The sequence below is a fragment of the Nelusetta ayraudi genome, unplaced genomic scaffold, assembly GCF_046127955.1.
Source record: "Nelusetta ayraudi isolate G7.1 ecotype Tasmania unplaced genomic scaffold, CSIRO-AGI_Nayr_v1 ptg000135l, whole genome shotgun sequence".
NCBI classification, from domain to species: domain Eukaryota; kingdom Metazoa; phylum Chordata; class Actinopteri; order Tetraodontiformes; family Monacanthidae; genus Nelusetta; species Nelusetta ayraudi.
Window position 1 is genome coordinate 20,760,317 of NW_027466185.1, and position 21,013 is coordinate 20,781,329.

General features: G+C 44.0%; 1 protein-coding gene across 1 annotated transcript in view; it reads left to right on the top strand.

Moving 5' to 3' along the window:
- Positions 1-21,013, top strand: part of LOC142877350 (CMP-N-acetylneuraminate-beta-galactosamide-alpha-2,3-sialyltransferase 1-like) — a 74,467-nt gene that overhangs the window by 45,660 nt on the left and 7,794 nt on the right. The window contains exons 2-3 of the mRNA XM_076011865.1: positions 1,924-2,439; positions 6,943-7,136. Of these exons, the coding sequence (XP_075867980.1) occupies positions 2,161-2,439; positions 6,943-7,136 (473 nt within the window). The 5' untranslated portion in view covers positions 1,924-2,160. The remainder of the gene's footprint in view (positions 1-1,923; positions 2,440-6,942; positions 7,137-21,013) is intronic.

Consider the following 21,013-nt stretch of genomic DNA (forward strand, 5'->3'; position numbering starts at 1 on the left):
GTCAGCGTTTTGTCCAGTAGCGCCTAATAAAGTGGCCATTACAAGCGTCCCTGGTCAAACCTGGTCAAATGATTAACCACAGCCCGCGTACACAAATCCGCTACCGTGAGGAACGACTCGGCCTTCCCGCGGACGGCTTTGTATCAGCGGTGCAGATAAATGGCCGTACAGTTTGTCTCGGTCTTTTTTGTTTGTTTGTTTGTTTTTTTCTCTGGCCCTGACTAGTGAGAGGAAAATCAACAGGCAAGCTGTGCTGCCGCGTCGTCTCTTTTTCCCCAGGCAGCCTTGAACCCAATCCTCTATCCCTCCCTCCGGAGCAGAATTTGAATGACCTGATCGATGTCTAATCAGCGGAGCCTTTCTCTCGCCGCGATGGAGTTTCCCACAAATCTTCCCCCAACGTCGAGGGCTCCCAATACTGTTAAAAGGCAGGGAAGAAAAAAAGGCCAGGTCACGTATTTTCTCATGGTGATGGTTTTTTTTTTTCTTTTTTTCCACATGTAAATCTTGCCCTGCGCCCAAGTCGGTAGCTCTTAATCTCGTGGGCGGATCTCGGTGCTGGCTATATATAGTAGCATTTGTGAAAACCTTTTGTGGGTTGGGGGGGCGGTGGGGGTCACACGCAGGAAAGAAACCAGTGTTTGAAAGCAGAGGTGGCCTTTTCATGTTGAAAATGAAACCCAAGGATACCTGCCTGCCTGCCTGCCTGCCTGCCTTGCCTGCCTTGTCAGTCATAAAAAGCCAGGGTCTGGGGGAAAATAAAATCCCCCGCTGAACTTCTGTCTGGGAATGTTATAAATGGCAAGTATTTCTGGCAGTTTGAGCATTGTTTTTGCTTCCCACTGTGGAGTCTGAAGTCTTTCGTTTCAGGCAATGAAAGGCTCTGCAGTTCACTTACCAGCCGTATCCCAGCTGTGCTTTCTTTAATGACAGGCGGGAAATGGAAAGTAAATATTCTGCAGATTGGCCACGTCATCAAAAGTATGCACATGCATTGTGGCAAGTTATACTATATATACAGGGGTTGACAATAAGGGATCATTGCCATTGGCCCGACCATTGTAACCACTGGCGCGACTGAAGACGACGTAGTACCTATGCCCGGCCTGGTATGGCGCCGTAAGTTTACTCCCAGAAGGCAGAGGAAGAAGAACACCTGAAGCACGCCGTGTTTAAAGAAGCATCAGCTCGCCAACGACATGAGCACCACTGAGAATAGAAAGGAAGGTCGCTTGTGAAAAGACGGTGTTGAACTGCTGCTTCGAGTTACTTTAGAACACAAAGCCTTAAAAGGTCCACGTCAAGGTTGCCAGCAAAAGTTCGCTAACTTTTACTAACTAACAAGTTCTTAGATGGCCAGTTCCAGGCAAGGAGGGGAAGTGGAAACAACGTGGAACTTACTCATTAGTCACCTGCTGGGGAAGTGTGTGTAGGTGAACACAGGCAATTTATTACGTGCCTCTTTTTTTTTTCCTAAAGCGTGTAACAGGGACTTAAAAGACCAAATGCGTCACGTGTGAAATGCAGCAGCTGGCTCTTAAGTGCGCTCATTGTGAACCGGCAGATATTCTGGCCCTCTGGATCAATGAGTCATCTCGGTGTAATCCCGCTTTTCCGATGCCTCGCTCGGTTGCGCTTCAATCTGATCTCCATTAGCGGAACGCCGTGACCAGATATTGACGTGTTCTTTAAAATCAGAACGGGAGGCTGAAAGAGGCTGAAGCTTGTTTGCTCCCTGAGAACTGTAATCGTGTGTCACAATCTTGGTATTTGATTGGGTTTTTTTGTTTAAAGGGTCTGTCGTTTTAGTGGCGAGCGAAAAAAATAGAGCCATTAGGAAAACTGACTCCTAAAGGGCAATGTTACTCTTTGTGCTCACGCAATGTGTGTGACTGAGATTGTCCCTTTGTGTTTGCTCTCCAGGTGGATCGTTACAGAATGGATGACAGGCTGGTCGCTGACCTCCCAGAATCAACAGCTTCATCAGGCTGAATCTCATCGACCGGGACCCCTAACTATTGTTATTGTTTTCACTCTCTTTGGTTTTTAAGAAACCAAATCCATGGCTTTTGTCACAGAACTTCGAGATCCCCATTCCGTTCTAATAAATTTAGGCCACTCATACCACTTTTAATTTTATTCTTTTGGACTGCGGGCAACATGCCTCTACCCAAGCGCAGAAAGGTGCGGACTTTCGCCCTGCTCTTTTGCGTCCTCACCTTCAGCTACACATTCTGGGACCCCTCGCTCTACTTCATCAAGTACGCCCTCCATCAGTCGAACTACTTTTTCTCTAAGGGGCCGTGCGCCTGTCGGCGGTGCGTGGCCGAGCTGGAGGACGGCGAGCCCTGGTTCTCGGAGCGCTTCAATCAGACCGTCCACCCGCTGATGACCAGGGAGAACAGCGCCCTATCTGACGAGACCTTCAAATGGTGGCAGGTAAGGCAACGTAATCGCTCTGCTCCGGCGCTCCGTGTTTGTTTTTTCGCAAAGCTGTTTGAAATCCGAGGTATTGTCGGCGGGTTCAAGTCACGGAGGCGGACTCCCACGCGCAATCCGCTAGCTCGACAGGCGTAAAAGCATTTTTTTTTTTCACCTTTCCATTGTATTTAAATGTATAGGCGACGGCGCGAGAAGCCCTTTCTCCCGCTCAGCGCGACACCCATTACCAGTCCTTAACATTTCCCGCAATGCATGTAGCGCGCGTCTGCAGGTGTTGAGTGACAGGGGTTGCACTTTTGAATTAAACACGATCAACACTTTTCGCTTGTTTACACCAGATGCGTTGTCAGATCAGGCAGGAAATCAGCTTAGCTCTGCTTTGAACGTCTTACTCGCTTCGTTCTCAGGCGTGCGGTACAAAGCCCTTTAAACAAAGTCGGGCTTCCCATTTGCGCCGGCTGAGAAGCACAGATAAAGACAGTTGCAAATTAAAAGGCAAATAAATACAGCTAAAGACCGAGAACGCACACGGGCGCTCTCGTCCAATTTGGCTAATTGAAGTGTTAATTTAACAAAAGCAGAATTGGCAACTTTTTTGTTTCGTTATCTTAGGGTCTCAGCTTCAGACTTAGTTTTAGTTTCACATTAAAAGTTGTTTGAGTGAACCATTTGACTATTGTGCCTCATAAAATGAGCCCATCACACGGTTTCTGCTTCATTCTGGGGGATAATGCTGCGTGATACGCTGAAAAAGATTGGGGAAAAAATGCAACGATAAGGCTGAAATCATCACCCTTCAGCAAAAACATAAACCCCTCATCTACACTTTTATTCCTTATTTGAAACCTTTTATGCACATTGGAGGAATACATTCCTGCTCCATAACAGAAGGAGAATTAGAATGGCCGTACACAATGGCAGGAATTCTTTATGACGCAGCGAGAACGTCCCGCTTAATCCCTGGATCTTTGAATTGCAGAGTCAGACTCGTCGGTGAAGAAAAAGAAACAGAGTGTTGCTTGGTTATAAATATATTAACAGCCACATGTGTCTTGTGATGAGTTAACTTTTCATTAATTGAGAAAAAAATTACAAACCAAAAAGTGTATTTTCGTATCGAATTTGAAAAATATGTTATCGCAACTTGGAAGACAACTTGGGTATGATCAAGGTTTATGCCCCTTGAACTGGGACACTCAATAACATAATTTCAAAAAGTAAGGCCAAAAACACGGCCTTGCAGGCATTAGTGGCGGCAAGGCGGTGAAATGTGGCGTGAATCCTGATGCCGTGTGGACTCAGAGCCGTTTGGGAGGCAAAGGTACGCGCACGCGCTAAACACCAGCGTCGCGCGGTGACGGGTGACGTGGCAGGAGAACCACAGGTGTTTCTAATGATGGCAATTAGGGTTTGGTTTCAATCAGCACACATGGAGGAAACTTAATGAATGGCACCTGCGTTGGGCTGCTGCATCCAAACTCGGCGTACGTGCAGAGAGTTTTCTCTGTCGCGGAGTCCGTAATGAACTCGTTAATGGAATGAAAAACACTTCCAGACACTACGAGGCTCATTTACGCAGCGCCGTTAATTGAATTTATTGCCTTTTGTACGTGCCGTTTGATGTGGCTGCTGATGACAGTCTGGGTTTTTGTTGACATGTCATTTTATGATTTCCTCATCCTTGGCTTCGTTTAGAGACTCTTCACTCACATGAACCTAATTGGAAACATCTCAGTTGTTTTTCTTTTTTTGAAAACGCTAATTATTTTTCCTCTAATGTCCAGTACTTTTCAGCTCACGGTGAAAAAAAATGCATATTGCACCGGCATCACGGGTTCCTGGCTTGCGCCTATTACCGCAAAGGAATGTAAACTTCCAGCGTTACACCGGAATTGTTCTATTCAGCTGTATTTTTTCTTCAAAGGCTTTTATGTTATTTTAACGGTACACTTTGCAATTCTTTCAGCCCACGATTGTCTCCTAATTCTTTGCACTCACCGGGATGCTCTTGCAAAATAAAGGAATCTCTATAGGGAGTAGGCAGCGATCTCTAATAGCCAAAGCGAATAAATGCGCCAGCACATTCAAAACGAGCCGTAAATCTCTCTCATAGCATTTCTACCCAATTATTTTTGCACATTTCGCTTTGTGAAACGGTTCAAAACACAGAACAGAACGCCGCTGCTTCCTCGTGACCGTCTCGCCGCTCCGCTTGTGAGATTTCTCCACTGTTGCTGTGGCGCAGCTTTGATAAATCTGAGAAAAATAACCCCTCTGCCAGTGTCAGTAGCGCTCAGACTTGCGGCTCATGTTACGAAAAAGAGGGCCGCTTGGAAAGAAGATGATATCCTGACGCGCTTATCACTGACTCGGCGCGTTTGGAACTCGGGGGGAAGTAAAATTCATGAATTTCTTTCGCTCACATCCCTGTATTCGGTCCCCTGCAAGGAGATTGGGGTTTTGTCTTTAAATAAAAAATTAGACACATCCCGTACTCCGATTAAACTTTGTCTTCAGTTAGGGCAGACATTTCTCGGTTTTCAGACAGTTGCGGTTTGCAGGTGTTTCCATTGAATGGTGTGAAGCTCATAAGCTGTACTTCTCATCGAATCTCGTCCAGCGAGACCCCACTTTAAGGATGTAAATACAAAATGTCTCGTATAAATCTGGTTATAAATTGTTGTTCTATTTTTCTCTTTGATTACTTGGAAAAAAATAATAAATTAATAATATTCCGTCTCCTCCTCCGTCGAGACATAACGCACCATTTTCACTTGACGTGAACTGGTCACGTGACCCCGTACATCAATCCGGTGACATGTAAATGCAAAAGTGTTTCCATGACACATTGCAATATATACCTCTATATCGATCTGAAAAACCACCTCATGAGAGCGCAAAAAGGTTTTCGAAGTTTAGGCGTTTCCATTACTAGTTTTTTATTGCGATATTTAGGTTTTGTGCAATTCGAGGGGTAATGGAAACGCAGCCAGTGGGAGATGGATTTTGTCACCTGTGTGAGTCGTTTAGTGTCACAGTTAAAGTTATGCTACCCGTAGATTAAGAGTTGCTGGTGAGAAAACCTTGTATTTCATACTGTTACTGCTCCTGTAGCCGAACTGTGTGAGCTCCCCTCTAAAGCACCTTAATAAATGTAAAGCCTGAGGGCATCATCTAGCTGAGCAATACCATAACCTAATGAGATCCCTCTGATTTATCTCAAATCTGGCCTATAATTCCTCCCTTCATCTGAATATGAATTTTATATATGCACATATATATATCCTTTCTTTTTCTTCGCAAACCATTCTAAACCGTAAAAGCTACATTCACCGCGTTTATGGCACAAAATCATCCCGGGCCTTTGCCCGGAAGGCATCCTGTCCCTCAGGCACGCTCAAATTCACCTCACACCGCGGCCAATTAGAGGCGAGAATAGGGAAAAATTACTGCAAGGTTGCCTCCTGTCACCTCTTGTTTCTTGAGAAAGCTTCTCAAGGGAAAGCTTGATGAGGCAAGTGTCACACATCGCCCGTGGCCCCCGACAAACGTTTCTGGCTGCACCGCTGCAAGGCAACGGTTGGTTTGGCCTTTTTAGGTGGTCACACACAGATAAATGTGTCACACGTAGAGAGAGTCTCGTCTTCTGCAGCCAACTTTAAAGGCTCCTGCCCGGAGAAGGACGTAAGTAGTGGGCGCGAGTGATGGGCGATACCATATTTATCAAATTCAAGACGATAATCGGTATTTTTGTGGTCAATATTGCGATATCGACATCAATACACTTTTTGGTTTGTAATTCATTCATACATTATTTGTACTTCATCAGGTCCCACCTCTATGTGTTTATTTTCCGCAAGTGGATGGATTCGTTAAATAACGCAAGTCGTACAGCAAAATCACCATCATTTTGAGTACAGAACAGAAATTGATGGCATCACTTCCTACTTCACTTCTGTTTTCACATTTCAAGTGCCTGTAAATCATCTGGATTTAAGTGAAAACAATGTCATTTTAGCCGGTGCTCCAAATATCTGAAATGCAGGGTGCTAGCTTTTAGGCGTAGGAGCTGCATTTGGATGAATAATTTCCCGAATGCAGCATCCGCTTAAAGGTCAAGCTTCCATTAGAGCGCACAGATCACAATGGACTTACCACCCTGCATTTCAACACATTTCAGCACTCTGACTTTATTGTCTGCCCAGCTGCAGCAGCATAATAACTAGAATACACCGTGCACACATCCCTCCATTTATTTCCTCCATCCCGATGTTCAAAGCCACGGCCGAGGAAGATCGAGGCCAAAAGAGGCGCCGCGCTCGAAAGCTAAATCCGCCCCTCGGGTCGCGGCAGAAATGTGTTTTGTCTCAAGTAGCGTGGCCCCCGTTTGTCGCAGGCCCTTCCCGGCTGCTGCTGCTGCTGCTGCTTCTGCTGCTGCTGCTGCTGCTGCTGCTGCTGCTGCTGCTTTCTCTCTGATGCCTGTTTCCTCCGTGTCACCAGTGGCTGCAGTCGGAGCGGCAGCCGGCCAACTACACGGCAGTGGTGGAGGAGCTCTTCCAAATCATTCCCGATGAGGTGCTTTACATGGACGCCAGCCCGGATCGCTGCCGGACCTGCGCAGTGGTGGGGAATTCTGGGAACCTGAAAGGCTCCCGGTACGGCAGCCTCATCGACTCCAATGATTTCATATTCAGGTCAGTCGCTGCTTTAACATACAAGCACCTGTTTTGTGTGCATCTGTGTGTGTGTGTGAGTCTGTATTTCAATTTGGAAGATCATTAAAAAATTATTTGCCGCTGATTTTACTTTACTCATCTTGGTCTCAAGAATGCATTTTCAGATTTTCTTTCCTTTGGTTTGATGTTTAATTTAATAGATGACATAAAAGAAAATACAAATTCTAGTAAGCAATCAGTCAATCAATCAATCAATCAGTTTTTGTTCATAAAGCGCTAAATCACATCCAAAGACAATGAAGACAGTCAAACTTTTTAAACAATCTTAAAACTTTGTTTTGAATGTCATTTTTTCTTTGTTTTTTTTTATCAATTTAAGTATTTTCTTTTTAGTCTTTATTCAAGGCCACTTTATTCAATCATAAAACATATTCAATACTTAAATATGTTTGACACTTCAAATTATTGCTTTGTTTTCTGACAGTTTTTTAAATACTAATGTGCCATAAACCTAAAAAACCTTTGCCACTGCTTCAGTGGGATGCTAATCAAGATGCGCACATGCTAATCTTTAATTCACCAGAGCTGCAGGTGAAAATTGCTGAAAGGCTTTGGAACGCTTTGACTTTATCAGCGACTCTCTGGAAAAACACAGAACGTTTCTTTTGTTTTCAAACAATTGACTTCAAAAACTAAAGAACGCTTTCATTTCCACTAATTCATGCTGCCGTTTCAACCTGTTTCCGGCACTCAGATATGGTCAGTGGTTTTTACATCCTGGTTCTGTTTTCAATAGACATTTTGATGAAAATAATGCAACCAAGCCGCAGAGGAACTCAGTCGGGTTTGAGTATTTACGGCTTTGTGGGGGAGAAGAGTTAGTTGCCCTGGAGCTGCAGGAAACAAGAGAGGAGGCTTGTTGCTCCCTTTAATCTGTCACACCAATTGCAGCTCGGCGCAGAATGAATTGGGAAAGATAGAGAACGCGACAAGAGAGATTTTCTCAGAGGGGTTTTGGGTGGCTGCACCGCGGAACCGTCAGCTTTACGATGGAGGAAAGCTAATTTGGAATGTCAAAAAGGGGTAAACAAGTGATCCTCGCCCGTGCTAAGTCTCTGGGTTACTGCGGCAGTCATGGCCCGGAGAACCTGGCAGGTTGTGTTAATAGCTACCAGGGGGTGAGCAAATATGCAAATCCCCCCCCCCCCCCCCCCGACCCCCGGAAGGGGGCGCTGCCACTCCCCCTGAATTGTTCTTGAAAATTATATTACAATTTTGAGCAACGCAGGGATCTGCAATTTCATCATCTTAACACACCCGCATTAAAGATGCAGTGTGTAAAATTTGGCTTGATTTAGGATTTTTCTATTAGTAAATAATAAAATGTATACTCACTGACAATAAATGTAATCTTGGTTTTCCAAGATTCCAAATTGACATTTAGATGATAAGTAGAGCAAAAATTCATATAGTTTTCCTTTGAATTTGAATTGTAGTTCGCTGGTAAGCTTGGAAGAGGGAGGGTACTGAAGATGAAAGTGAAAAGAGCGCTGCAATCTAAAATGTAACCACTTGATGTCGCTGTTTCTTCCTAAAAATCTCCAAATATTACACACCTAACCTTTAAGGAATCTGCCCAGCGTCGATAGGCTACTTCTGCGAAAAGGTGGATGTCGTGTTGGCTACCAAACAGATGACAGCCATTTTTAAACTGAACGTCTCCAGCTGGTGACATTGACTGGATATCAGCTCGGAAAGGACGTGGACACACAGGCCCCCGAGAGCCAATATATTTCATACGTCCACAATTCAATCTGCTCGGCTCCACTAAAGCCTCCTTTATGGACTGTTATGAATACCGAACGAGCGTGGCCGACCGTCTACCGGAGCCTTCTGTTTGCTCAGCAGATTGAAGGAGAGAAGATTGGGAGACTCCGACTGAACACGCAAATCTTTTGACGTGCCGCAAGGGGCCGACGTTTAGAGAGCTCATGCGTTTTATTGTATTTAATGCGATTTGATTGTTTCCTTTGCCCATCCAAGATGTTGCTGTTGTCAGCGCTGGCTTAAATCACCTCTTTGGGACGCTTTATCAGGCTAAAACGGAAAAGTACACCTTTGCCTTGGTTCCCGTCTGCGTCGCTTATCTCGATTTAGTGCTTTGTTTGCAAATGAAAGGCCCTTTTGTAAAACAAAGTCGAACGTTTTATCAAGTAAATGTATTTATTTATTTATTTTTTTTAAATATGGCTACGCTGGGTTAGAGCAGGAATCTCTGGAGTGCAAACTGGTATTTTAAATTACCAAAGTAACCTCTACTTTAAAAGGAATTTCAGACAAATTTTAGTAACATCCAGTGTCTATTCCAATTCTAGAAAAAAAAAATGCCAGTTCACCATCGTCAGAAAAAGCTGCACACCCTGATTAATGACCTCTGCTGCAGCCCAGCACTGAAGCTCTCATGTCCATCCGTCTTTATAACCGTCTGTGTTTCAAACAAACAGCCCACCAAAAAACTGAGGAAACACACACGGCTCATTAGTCCAAGTACAAGAATATTCAGGAAAACATCTTCTTTGGTTCGAAAACAAATACAAACAAAGACGACACTCAAAAGTTTTTTTTTTTCATTCTAATTTTTTTTTAATGCCACTACATCAGTTGATGCGAGCAACAGACCTTGAGAATCACATGACATCAGACACCTTCGCTGCATTCAGACAATCCTCGTCCTGAGGTTTGAATAACCAGGGCGAACCTCTTTCACGCGTGGAGTCCTGGCGGCGCCGGGATAATCTGTTCAGGATCATGTTCAGAATGAGCTCGTTCTCGTTTTCACGAGAGGAGGGGATTACTTTCAGCAGCACTCCGGGCTGGACGACTTTACGCATGTCGGCTATTGTCAAGTTTTACATCCCAAAATCAATTATCTCCAGCAGTCTACCTCAGAAATGACTGCCAACCCTGAAAATATCCCAAATTATCCCCACCTCTTTCCTTATTTTCAGACATATTTGAGGTGTTTTGGTGTCCGGCCAGTTTCTTAGGGTTCTCCTCGCTAGTACCAGGTACTTGATCACGTTGCCAGCGCTGTATGTATAAATATAAATGGATACAAATTGCTTCAAGATTTGATGTATCTGTACTTTGCTTCTTTTTCTGACGACTTTTAATCTCTACATTTTTTACACAAATATCTGTACTTTGTATTTGGATTGGAAAACATGCTTGTTACTTTTGTGTTTAAAAGATCCAAATTCTGTTTGGTTTTTGCAAGTTTTTTTTGCAAAATTATTGACCAATGTATTGTTTATATTAGAGTCAAAGTCAGAACACTGCCCGCTTCCTTTGCTTCTCAACCATGAGCTCTCTGGCGCCCCCTCCCTCTTTGGAGGCTGACTGACTCCACCGCCTGGGGACTCTGTTTAGATTGATGTCGAATTGCCTTCACGGCGACGTCAGCGATGCAGAGAAATCAAGCCGGTCTCCTCTGAGGCCGCCTAAATATCCAGGAGTGAATTTCTCGCGCCGCAAATTTATCTCAGCGTGGCTTCTGTCGGCCCGCTGTGACGAGTTGAGTCCGCGTTAAGTCACATTACTGCACTTACCTTCTTTGTCAGACGTCCCCCACCCCCATGCTGTGACAGCAGCGTGGCATTGTCTACAGATTTAATTATCAGATGGCAGAGACATCATCGAGACAAGAGTCATTACCGAGGGTGAAATATCCTCCTGCAGGAGTCCGCTATGCTAATCCGTTGTATTCCACTCTGATTTATTCCAACCTGGGCAGCTTTGCTTTGTTGGAAGCCGCGGTGCGAGCCAAAGGTTTACTAATAAAAGCAGCTATAAGCAGCAGGCTGTGGAATACAAATTTTTAGGGTTTGGACTACGTGCCCAAGAGCAAATCTCGGCACAATATTTTTATGACTCCCTTTAATTCCAGACAAATAAGGTTTCTTTCTTCTTCTTTTTTTCAAGAATCAAGTACATCACATTCTTTTCTATTTGGAGCACGGGGTGTCTGATGATATGCGATCATATCCCCAGTGCACTCAGATATTTCATTTCAGAAGGAAAAAAGAAAAGACCTTGGCCTTGGCTGCCTCGGGTACGTGATTGTCTCATCCTTCATATTTACTCTGCTGAATTGAGGATCAGTCAAGCTTATATTCGACACGATGATGTAAGCCCTTGCAAATAACTTCATTAAGATGGATCTTTGGGGCCCCCGCGGATGTAATAGGTGACTCGGAAATCCCCGCTTGAAATTGCCTTCAAAAACCGGGATTTTCACGCGCCTAATGCTGCCGGCTTTTCCGGCTTTAGCCACGGTCCAACTTCTCGCCAAACGCAACTCGCGCCGATTTCCTTTAAACCTGCGGACCAGATTCTGAAAATGAGATATTTTTTGGCGGGGTTTAAAGATAGATATTGTCCCCCGAGAGAACTGGCAATGACCAGAATACCCCTGCAAGTGCCTGTTATCGTTGGCATCCTCAGACAGAGGACAGATGTCATCGGTCGTAATCCTCTGTTCCGCTGGGAACGACGCTGTCGTAGGTCCGCAGTCTGAAGTCTGTTACTGGGCACTGGTTTCGCCCAATCTGTGGCTTGGATTTGACCAAATCATGCGCATCATTTGTCCAAACCACTTCTCTTTGTGTGGTGCCAATACAATGGCACTGCTCTCGTCTCTCCCACACCCCAACAGTTGGCTGCTGCCAAAAGGAAGTCCTGTCACACTCGCCAATCAGGAGCCATCAGTAACTGGATGTTCTCCACTTCCTTGGCGCCAAAGGCAGCTTACCAAACCTCCAGCCAGGATTCCGCTCGTGTTCTTTATCTCCTCGGACGACCGACATGTGAGCGCGCTTGCGCTTAAAAATAAATAAATAAATAAATAAATCATTACGCAGCAATGTGATGATTGGACAGTGTTCCCACATCTTCTGACATTAATAAGTTTCACATTCTCCCCATATGGATCATTGTTTTTCCTGTCTTTGGATTCGAACCAGCGGTAACTTGGCAACGAACACCTGTGAGGAAACGATAAATCGATGCCTATCTCTTATATAATTTTGTATTGTACTGTATTGAATGATTATTGAAAATTGTTTCTCAATAATAATGATGATGACGATGATGATTAAAAACACTGTCACAATAATTACTAGATAAGGATATCAGCAAGTCAAGCCAATAATCAGAGATTAAAACTAATTGGAACTTTTTAGGTGACTCAAAGTTTGGTTTTCAAGGTCAAGATAAAAAAAAAAGAAATAGGTGGGAGCTGAGTTTTGTGTTTAAATTAATATTTTGGAACAACTATCTTTACATGTCGTCTAAAAAAAAAAAAAAGTATTTCAGTCTATTTGTCGAGTGTGCACATTCAAAGGACTTCCTGTCCAAAAAATCTTGAAATATTATGCTAAAGTCCTCAGTTTCGCCCACCGTTGGCAAGACCTGACGACCGTCTGGTGTGCGGCCAGCATTGATGATATAAAAAAAAAAAAAAGCTAATACAGCCTCGGAAGCGCTCCCTTCTGTTCAGCCGTGGAGCCGAGACCTCCAGCTGCCCACGCTAACTTAAGAGCTCCCATAAAACGTCTGTCCTGCCTGCTGAATTCAAATGACCAGCCCGCTTTAACTGCACATCGTTTTCAAGTGCGACGCCGCTCACCACTTTTTTATTTGTTTCTCATAAAGCCCATGTCACCGTGGCTGATACGGGAAGAAAATAATAATAATACTGACTGCATTTATGTGGGCCTGCATGGGGCACTGGGTGCAGAGTGAAGAGCAGTTTGTGCATTAAATGTGTTGTTTTGTTTGTTCGTTTGTTTGTTTGTTTTTTACGTCCCACACAAAGCAGAAAAAAAAGCAGAAATCTTGCATGTTAATCGTAATAAATGAACCATCGTCATCGTTGTAGTATTTAGATTGGACACATCCTCAAAACTGATTTGTTTTCTCCAACCTATGTTTTTTTACGTGTGGTTGACTATCTGGTTCAGTCTGTCGTTCAATCTCCGGGGTGTTTTATTGTTTCATGTTGGTCGACCCCCGTTGTGGGTTTTTCATTTCTGACATCACACAGCATGTCCTTGTGCCCCCACCACTCAACCCCCCCACTCTCCCTTTTTTTTTATTAGTTTAACAAGTGACATCTGGTATTCATTTGCCTCCCTGCCTGTCACTCTTTGTCCTTGTCACATTGTCCTTCATGCAACTAAACCACTCTGTGTTTTTGTCTCGTGCTTTTTCTGTTTTTTGGGGGTTTTTTTTAAAGATCATTTTTCTTTTGTTTGTGTCAAGGTCGTGACGCCTTTAGAGGGTAAATTGTGTTTCCCGCTTTGCAAATTATTTCTCAGAACCTCATCTGCCTCAAATCATCAAATGGAAAACAAGGTGAATTTTCCATTATTCATTTTCTTTTTTATAAATAGTAAAGTGACTCAGCGGAAATGCTGGTCATTTGAAGAGATTGTGAAGTACCGCCAGAGACATTCTATAAAAAAAAATCTGAAAAACATCAACTACATCTGGACGGATGAGGATAAAATTTGAAAAAATACTACTTCCTTTTGCTTTTTTTTTTTTTTTTTGCTTTTTTTTTTTAATCATGTGAATATTTACAATCCCTTTTTTGGGTAAAACTCTCACCAAAAACTCCCATCATTGTCCTCATCTAGTTAGTATGAAGGCAGCTGGAAACAGGGCTTTCAGAGGGGGAGCAGAAAAGCCGCACTCGCTCCAGCAAACCTGACTTTGAGTAAATTTAGCCAATCCTGAAGGGAACGCGGTATAAAGCGCGAGAGCTCATCATGCGCTCCGGAACGCCTCGTGCTGAGGGGAGCGCTCCGTTAACGAGCTGCGCGGCGGAACAGTGGCGAAAAAGTGTGTTTAATTAAGTGGAATCAATCAGTGCAGGCGTCTCGTCTTCAGCTGTCTGGGACATTAAACTTTTACTACATGCGGCGGGGTTTATTCTTTCCCAGGCCTTCGCCGGGAAACTTTTAAAAAGAAGTATCGATAGGAACGCGTAGCTATGTACCTGATGTATTCGAGACAGGTCCTTACCTGGGCCCAGTCTAAATAATTGAGGAGCAAGGTGGCTGGTTGTCAACTGTGGTTCTTTGCAACTAAAAATCTCAGACAATACACCTAGTGTGAAATTGAAGATTAAAATAAATAAATAAATAAAGTGCACGCGCGACACGTCTCGTCTGTGTCGGTCGGAAACAACAACATTTTTGTTTGTGTTCTTGCCAGCATGCGCTCTAAAGTGCACAAATTAGATAAAAATAAATAAATAGATAAATAAATAAGGTGAAGGCAGCAGACTGGTGGGACCTTGAGTTAAAAAAAAAGAGAAAAACGAGGCAACCGTGAAATGCGACTGACCTTCAAAATGTTTGCTGGCGACGTCAGGCTGGATGCGTGTTGGGATATACATTGGTGCTTCACGGCTTTTTAATAATCACACCAAAAGGTGTCCGGGCTGCTAATGGCCACTTTGACATGAAGGGCAGAATGCCAGAGACGTTCAGGGTGGCTTGGGGTCAGGGGTTGGTAGGTTCCGCTTGGCCAGAAACTCACTGTATCAATATGAATGATTACTCTCTCGTTATTTCTACATATAGATTTAAAAGAAGGGCAAGGAAGTGTCCATTTTTTTAGCCTGAAATTGAAACATTTTCAAATGTCACCTTTAAGTTTTAAGTATTTAACGAGTCGTCCCCATTAAGGGTTAAAGATATACATTTTCTACTTGCCCAGTTTGTCCGGTCAAAGGGTGGCGTACAGAGCTGCGGCCTTGGGAAATAATTGGTTTTAAAAAAGGACAGGTTCTGACTCATGACTCATGAAGCCATAAACACTAATAAAAGAGTGCTCATTAATTCTACTTTTCAGCACACGTACGCACAAAATCCAGACTCAGTTATCCAATAATCAGACTTTGTTGCCGGCGTTGGTTGACATTAATTAGCGTGACATTTTGTGCTCTCGATACAGCTCATTCTTTCTCCTGCACTGCACACAGTCTCGTAGCTTGGAGACAAACGGTCGTGAAATGTGACTTTTGTGTTGACGGGAGAGCTCTGGGGCAGAGAGAGGCTAAAAAAACAAAAAGAAAACAATGGTTGGATAAAACAAAAACACCTGAAATTCATGCTAAGAAAATAACACTTTTTTTTTCTATTTTGTATGTAATTGATTATATTATATTATATTGAATTATATATATATTTTTAATCTTTATTTAACCATGTGAGTGCCAATGAGGCTGGATCTTGTTCAAGGGGAGTCAAGGTGACATGAGAAGATGAACATACTTGATAAAACTTTAAAAAAAAAAAAAATCCCATAAAACAAGTTACAATTAACACATACATACAGTTTTCATGCTTTGCCTGTTTTTTTTAGGCTATTTCAACAGATGAAATACAACAAACTCAACAAAGTGTGGTCCTCTGCAAGTCAACTGTTGATGTATCGAATCTACATCAAGAGACATAATTGTGATTTTCTTTTTTATTTATTTCAACTTGCGCCGATCAGCTCTTTTACACAAATGTCGAAACAGGAAAACAGTCTGTGAAATCCAGTATTGTCAGATCGCATTCATGCCTCCTTCATATGTGCAAACCGAGCGGATTTAAATTGTGTATCTGCCAATGCATCTGTCGTCTGAGGGGCCCGATTGGCTATATTTGTTGGCAACGAGAGCTGTATGTCATCCAAAATGCAAAGATGGATCATTTTATCAATACACCCCGGGGCACTAGAGACGCACTGTTTCTCCTCGCCTTGAAATGTAAACAACATCTTGGCTGCACTGTTGCTCGCTTCCAGTGTGTGGTGCCGTTCCCACGCTTGTAGACGAATTGCATTTTAATGTAGATTGATTCGAGTTTAAAAGTGCATGGATGTAGATAGCGTTGACATCGAGCACCTTTGAGAATAAATGTCAGCCTTGTGAAGTCACTTAATTCACTTTTGTTTTATTTACAAAGTGCACCAGCCCACTCATGGCTCCTTCCGCCACTGGCTTGATCTCATCCTTTCATCCCTTCAAAACATTTTAGAACAATCATTTTCCAGCGAATAGGTTTCTTTTTCTGTGCGTGGGTTTGCATGTTCTCCACGTGTCTTTGGGCGTTCCCCGGTTACCTGGGCTTCCTCCTACAGTTTGAAGACATTCACGCTAAACTAATTGGCAAATTGGTCGTAGGAGTCAGTGTCAGTGCGACAGGCTGTTTGTCTCTCGAAGTGGCCCTGCGATAAACCAGAAACTCATCCAGGGTGTAACTCCACCTTCACACTGCGACAGCTGGAATCAGCTCCAGCGCCCCCTGCAGCCTCTAATAGGTGGACGGCGTCAACATGTTGTGGGATCCTCGGTGACACCGATTTGCTGTCCGTGTTTGAAAATGCAACAGCTAGCAGACAGAACAGTATTTCTGATGGCCCATAAAAGTCAGAGCAACTGGCTGCAATAACTTACTTCTTACACCTGAGGCTGTTTAAATCCCGCTATAAATTTTTAAGTCAGGAGACATGCCATTGGTAAATCATGACGGTGCTCTCTGTGACGGTGGAGATCCCTTAAGGGCTGCTATTCTTCAAGCCATCCAAAAAGCTGTTAAGCAACATTTTAAAGTAGTATTTCTTTTCTTTTTCTTTTTCTTTTTCTTTTTCTTTTTCTTTTTCTTTTTCTTTTCTTGCAATGCAACATTGATTTCATTCCCAACACTGGTGCCTGTTTTTAATGTTTTTGGAAAATTGTTTCCCCACGCAAACCATTTCTTCAGTGAGGTGAGACCGTCACAGGCTCCAGCTTGTTTCACGCCTATGTGGTCATTCCCAGTTGCCGGGCGAGGGCTGGGGCGGAGCTGGAGCACTGGTTGAATATTGATTCGTCCAATCTAAAATATTTGCCTCCTTAAGGCAGTTGACGCTTCGCAAGATTAAGTCAGGGAGCTGCCCACTGAATCCATTTAACTTGTTGACTTCTTGAGTGCCCTTACAGATGAGGGCTCACCGAGGCGCTGGCCTCGGCCATCCCCGGCCGGTCTTCTACAGAGCAGGATGTCTCAGCTTTGGCACCTGCTGCAAAACGTGAAGAAAGCTCATGTGAATCTTCCACAATTAACTTTCACAATTAATTATAATTTACATTGCGATATGCATTGTACAATAAAATCCTAAAAAAAAATCATTTTTGGTTAATAAAGAGCGACTCTATGTAGCCATCTTGCTTTCAGGCCAGTCTTTTAGCCATCCACCGCCCTGTGACTGTGTGTGACAAAGAAAGCAACCGCGACCTCAGAGGCTCTTCCAGCGCAGCGCGGCCGAGTGACGCATCACAAACGCGGCTGTGATGGTAATTGTGAAGCGCCTCTCAAAGGCTGTCTTGGGTTCAGTGCATTCACAAGCTTTGCAGTTGGATGAATGAAAGAAGTTTTCCTTGAGGCAGCGCCAGTACACAAAGTCTGAAAACATAATTTTATTGTATAGCACAAAGCAAAGGTCCGCCTTGTGGCGGCAGATGGGAAATAGCAACCCTGGGCGGCAGGGAGAAAGGTGTTTACAAATAGAACAGCTTGCACTCCATATCCCATGCTTGAGAACTGTGCAGTGGGGTGTTCATGTCTCGGGTTTTCAAGTTTTTTTGTGTCATCTTCGTCTATGGAGTTGTTTTTCTGACAGTGACATCACTGCTGGAGCCTCCCCAGGTCCCAGCTCCATTGAAATGCCAGTAGACTGGCACAAATACGGGGTGGTGGTATGTTTCACCCTAACTGTTGTGTTTTCCAAAGTATTTTTGCCCAGTACATTGTCAGTTTGTGTTGTTGTGAATGTCATTGATTTCGTATTGAGATCCAACTTAACTTAAAGATCTTCTTTGTTCCCTTTGGCTTTTTCCTTCTCTCTTGAGAAAACACAAATAGTTGCATCTGTCGATGCACTGCAGATGTGACGCCTTCATTATGTATGAACTGCAAAAATTGAAACAAGTCCTGCTGCCAGACCTCTCTCGTCGCCCAGGAAAACCAGTCAATCACCGATTCGTCACGTGTTGCTGCTCTCTTGCCCACGGGGCCAGAAAGGAAGAACAAAATGTCAATTTCCTCCGCTGTCATTATGTGAGGGATGGGTACACCTCGGACAAGTCGGCTGTTTATCACGGTGCTGATGCACGGAGACAAACAAGGACAGTCACGTTGACACGTACAGACAATTCAGAATCAATTAACCTAACCTGGCTGTCCTGGGAGTGTTGGAGTCAGCCGACCAGACACAGTGAGACAAGCAGAAAGTCTTGGAAGTGAACACTGGAGCTTCTGAACATTTACGTGGCCATAAATTTTTATTTTTTTGAGCAGAACCTAGTTTTTAAAAGAAAAATAAGAGTTTCTGCAATGCGCAACCAGGGTTTCGATGAAACCAGGAAACAACTATAAGTTTGTAAATGGTGGCTACACCAACACAGGCAGGTTTATCAGAGCTCTTTCACATTGAGCGAAGGACATTACATTTGGCTTTCCACCACCTCTGACTGTCTTTGGCAAGAGATTAGTTGAACCGCACCATGAGGAAGCAACTCTGCCTCCAAAAGGAAGCCTTATCCTATAGTTAATCCAGCCGTGTCTTGGTGTCCTTCATTTCCTGTTTTATCACCCAAACTCCCCTTGCATCAGATCACTTCCTGTCGCTTTTCCCTCCTGTGCGTTTACCTGCCCCGTCACCAACGCAGACCAGCTCAGTGGGCTGGTGGCAGAGTGCCCACCCTGCGGATGGGAGGTTGTGGGTTTAAACTTGTCTTGGTCATACCAAAGGCTGTAAAAAAGACTGGTGCCCATAGCTGCCTTGCATGGCGCTCAGTATTTGGGGTTGGATTTTTTTGGGGTGAGGTCACCCAATAATTCCCAAGCACGGCACCGCTGCTGCCTACCATTCCCTCAGGGGTCAAATGCAGACAATCAGTGGGACTTTCACCTTAAATGGGTTGCAAATGTGACTTGTTGTCTTCCCTCTATTCAGTCTGTTGCTCCCTGCTCTCTGAGCCAGTGCGTCTTCGTCCCTGTACAACGGCATGAAGAGAAGTTTGTACCGTGTTTTATGTAACATGTTTTTGTTTTGTTTTTTTTCTTTCAGAAAAAAAACCCCCAGATGCTTTTTATTGGTTTGAAGAAGGGGTATGATAATAACGGTGCTTCAGACCAGTTTGTCTGATTCTCGCACTGAACACAATACCGTTATGTCCGAAACCAAGACCAAAGAGTGTCAAGACAAGACCAAAATAGCAGTATGGTGAACAGAACTAAGTTTTTAAACTTTACAGACTTTTCAACTGGAACATCCAATCCCTTTGCCCCTTCTTTTTCAGCGCTCCCACCTTTTTCTGCATATTTCCATCTTGTCAACAAATCTGAGAGTTGCACAGTCTCATCTCCTCCGTTGCATCGAATTCGATCGCATCGATCACGACTGCCGGCCGCCGCGTGATAATAGTCACATCTGTTGCGGCATCTTTATCACTGGCCGGGCGGCACACCTCCTCGCGGGGACCCAGCGGCTCTCCTTCCACTTCACAGCTGCCACGTCGCCAGCAAGCGTTTCATTAGAGGCTGCCGTACCTCTCTCCCGCCGCCTCCCATCGATCCCATAAGACGATAATCTCAATAAACATTGCAGGTTGGACTTGTTGTGTGCTAGGGTTTGGTGTGGAGAGGTGAGGTTCGTGCGTGTTTATTCTCACGCACAGCTCTCATCCGCACGCTGACGTTTACATTGATTTACGATGATGAATTTGTGAACGGCTGCCTGGCCAGCATCCGTCTTGAGTAGCTGCTGGACACACCGGAGCATTAAGCAGCTAAAGAGCTGAAAAAACCACCTCCCTCAGCAGTTTCTGGCACTGGGAGGGGAAAAAACAACAAAAAAGACGGGCCTGAAGCAGAGGGAACAATGGATTTGTATTTGCCAGATGGTGGAAAACAAAACTCTAAATGCCGAATGGCTTTATTGCCGTTGTTGCTTCATATCTGGCAGATGTGTCAGCGATAAACTTAAAGGGCTGCGCCGTTAAAAAAGGAGTGTTCTGTTTACTCATTTATTTCTCCATTTGCCCCAAAGACTAACAACCAAAAGAAGTGCTTGTTTGTGGTTTAAAAAATGTTTTAAGGATTCATTATTATTATTGTCATCATCACTTACACGGCCCATAAAAAAAAGTTGTCTAGTTCTTGCTTGCTTGCCACCGTTATTTAAAGCTGGATAAATAATAATAAAAAAAAACAAAAACGAGAGAGACTCAACTGTCGGATGGCGTAGATGCCAAAAAAAAAAAAAGCCAATTGTTAGAAGCTGTTTTGACTCCTGACAGGTTCAGGCTGCAAATGTCAAATTCTAACACAGCTGTCATCTCAGACTCAGTAATGAGGAGCACGCTTCAGCTTGGGCCGTAGCGCCCAACCAGGTGATGCCGGTCGCACGTGGGTCAGCTGCGTGATTACTCCTCTCCTCCCGCTGACCCGGACCAACTGCCACTGTCAAACTATTTTCCTGCCAATTACAGCTCCAGTCTGAGTGAGTATTGTCGGGCATAATAAAAAGCCCTCTCCTCGCTTGGCAGCCAGTGATTGCCGAGCTGTAATTGGACGCTAGATTGTCTTCTGTTTTTTCTTTTTGGATGCCTAAAATATGCACAAAGTATGTACAACAGCTTTTGTTTTTTTGGGGTCTCCATCCCCCCCGAGCCTCCCCTTCGTCTTTCCTTGAGATACGCGTGTGATCATGACTTGCTTTCCAACATTGCTTGGCATTGTGTTCCTTGGCAGGCTATTTTTCTAGCAGGCACAAAGTGGCTGCCATAAAAGTCT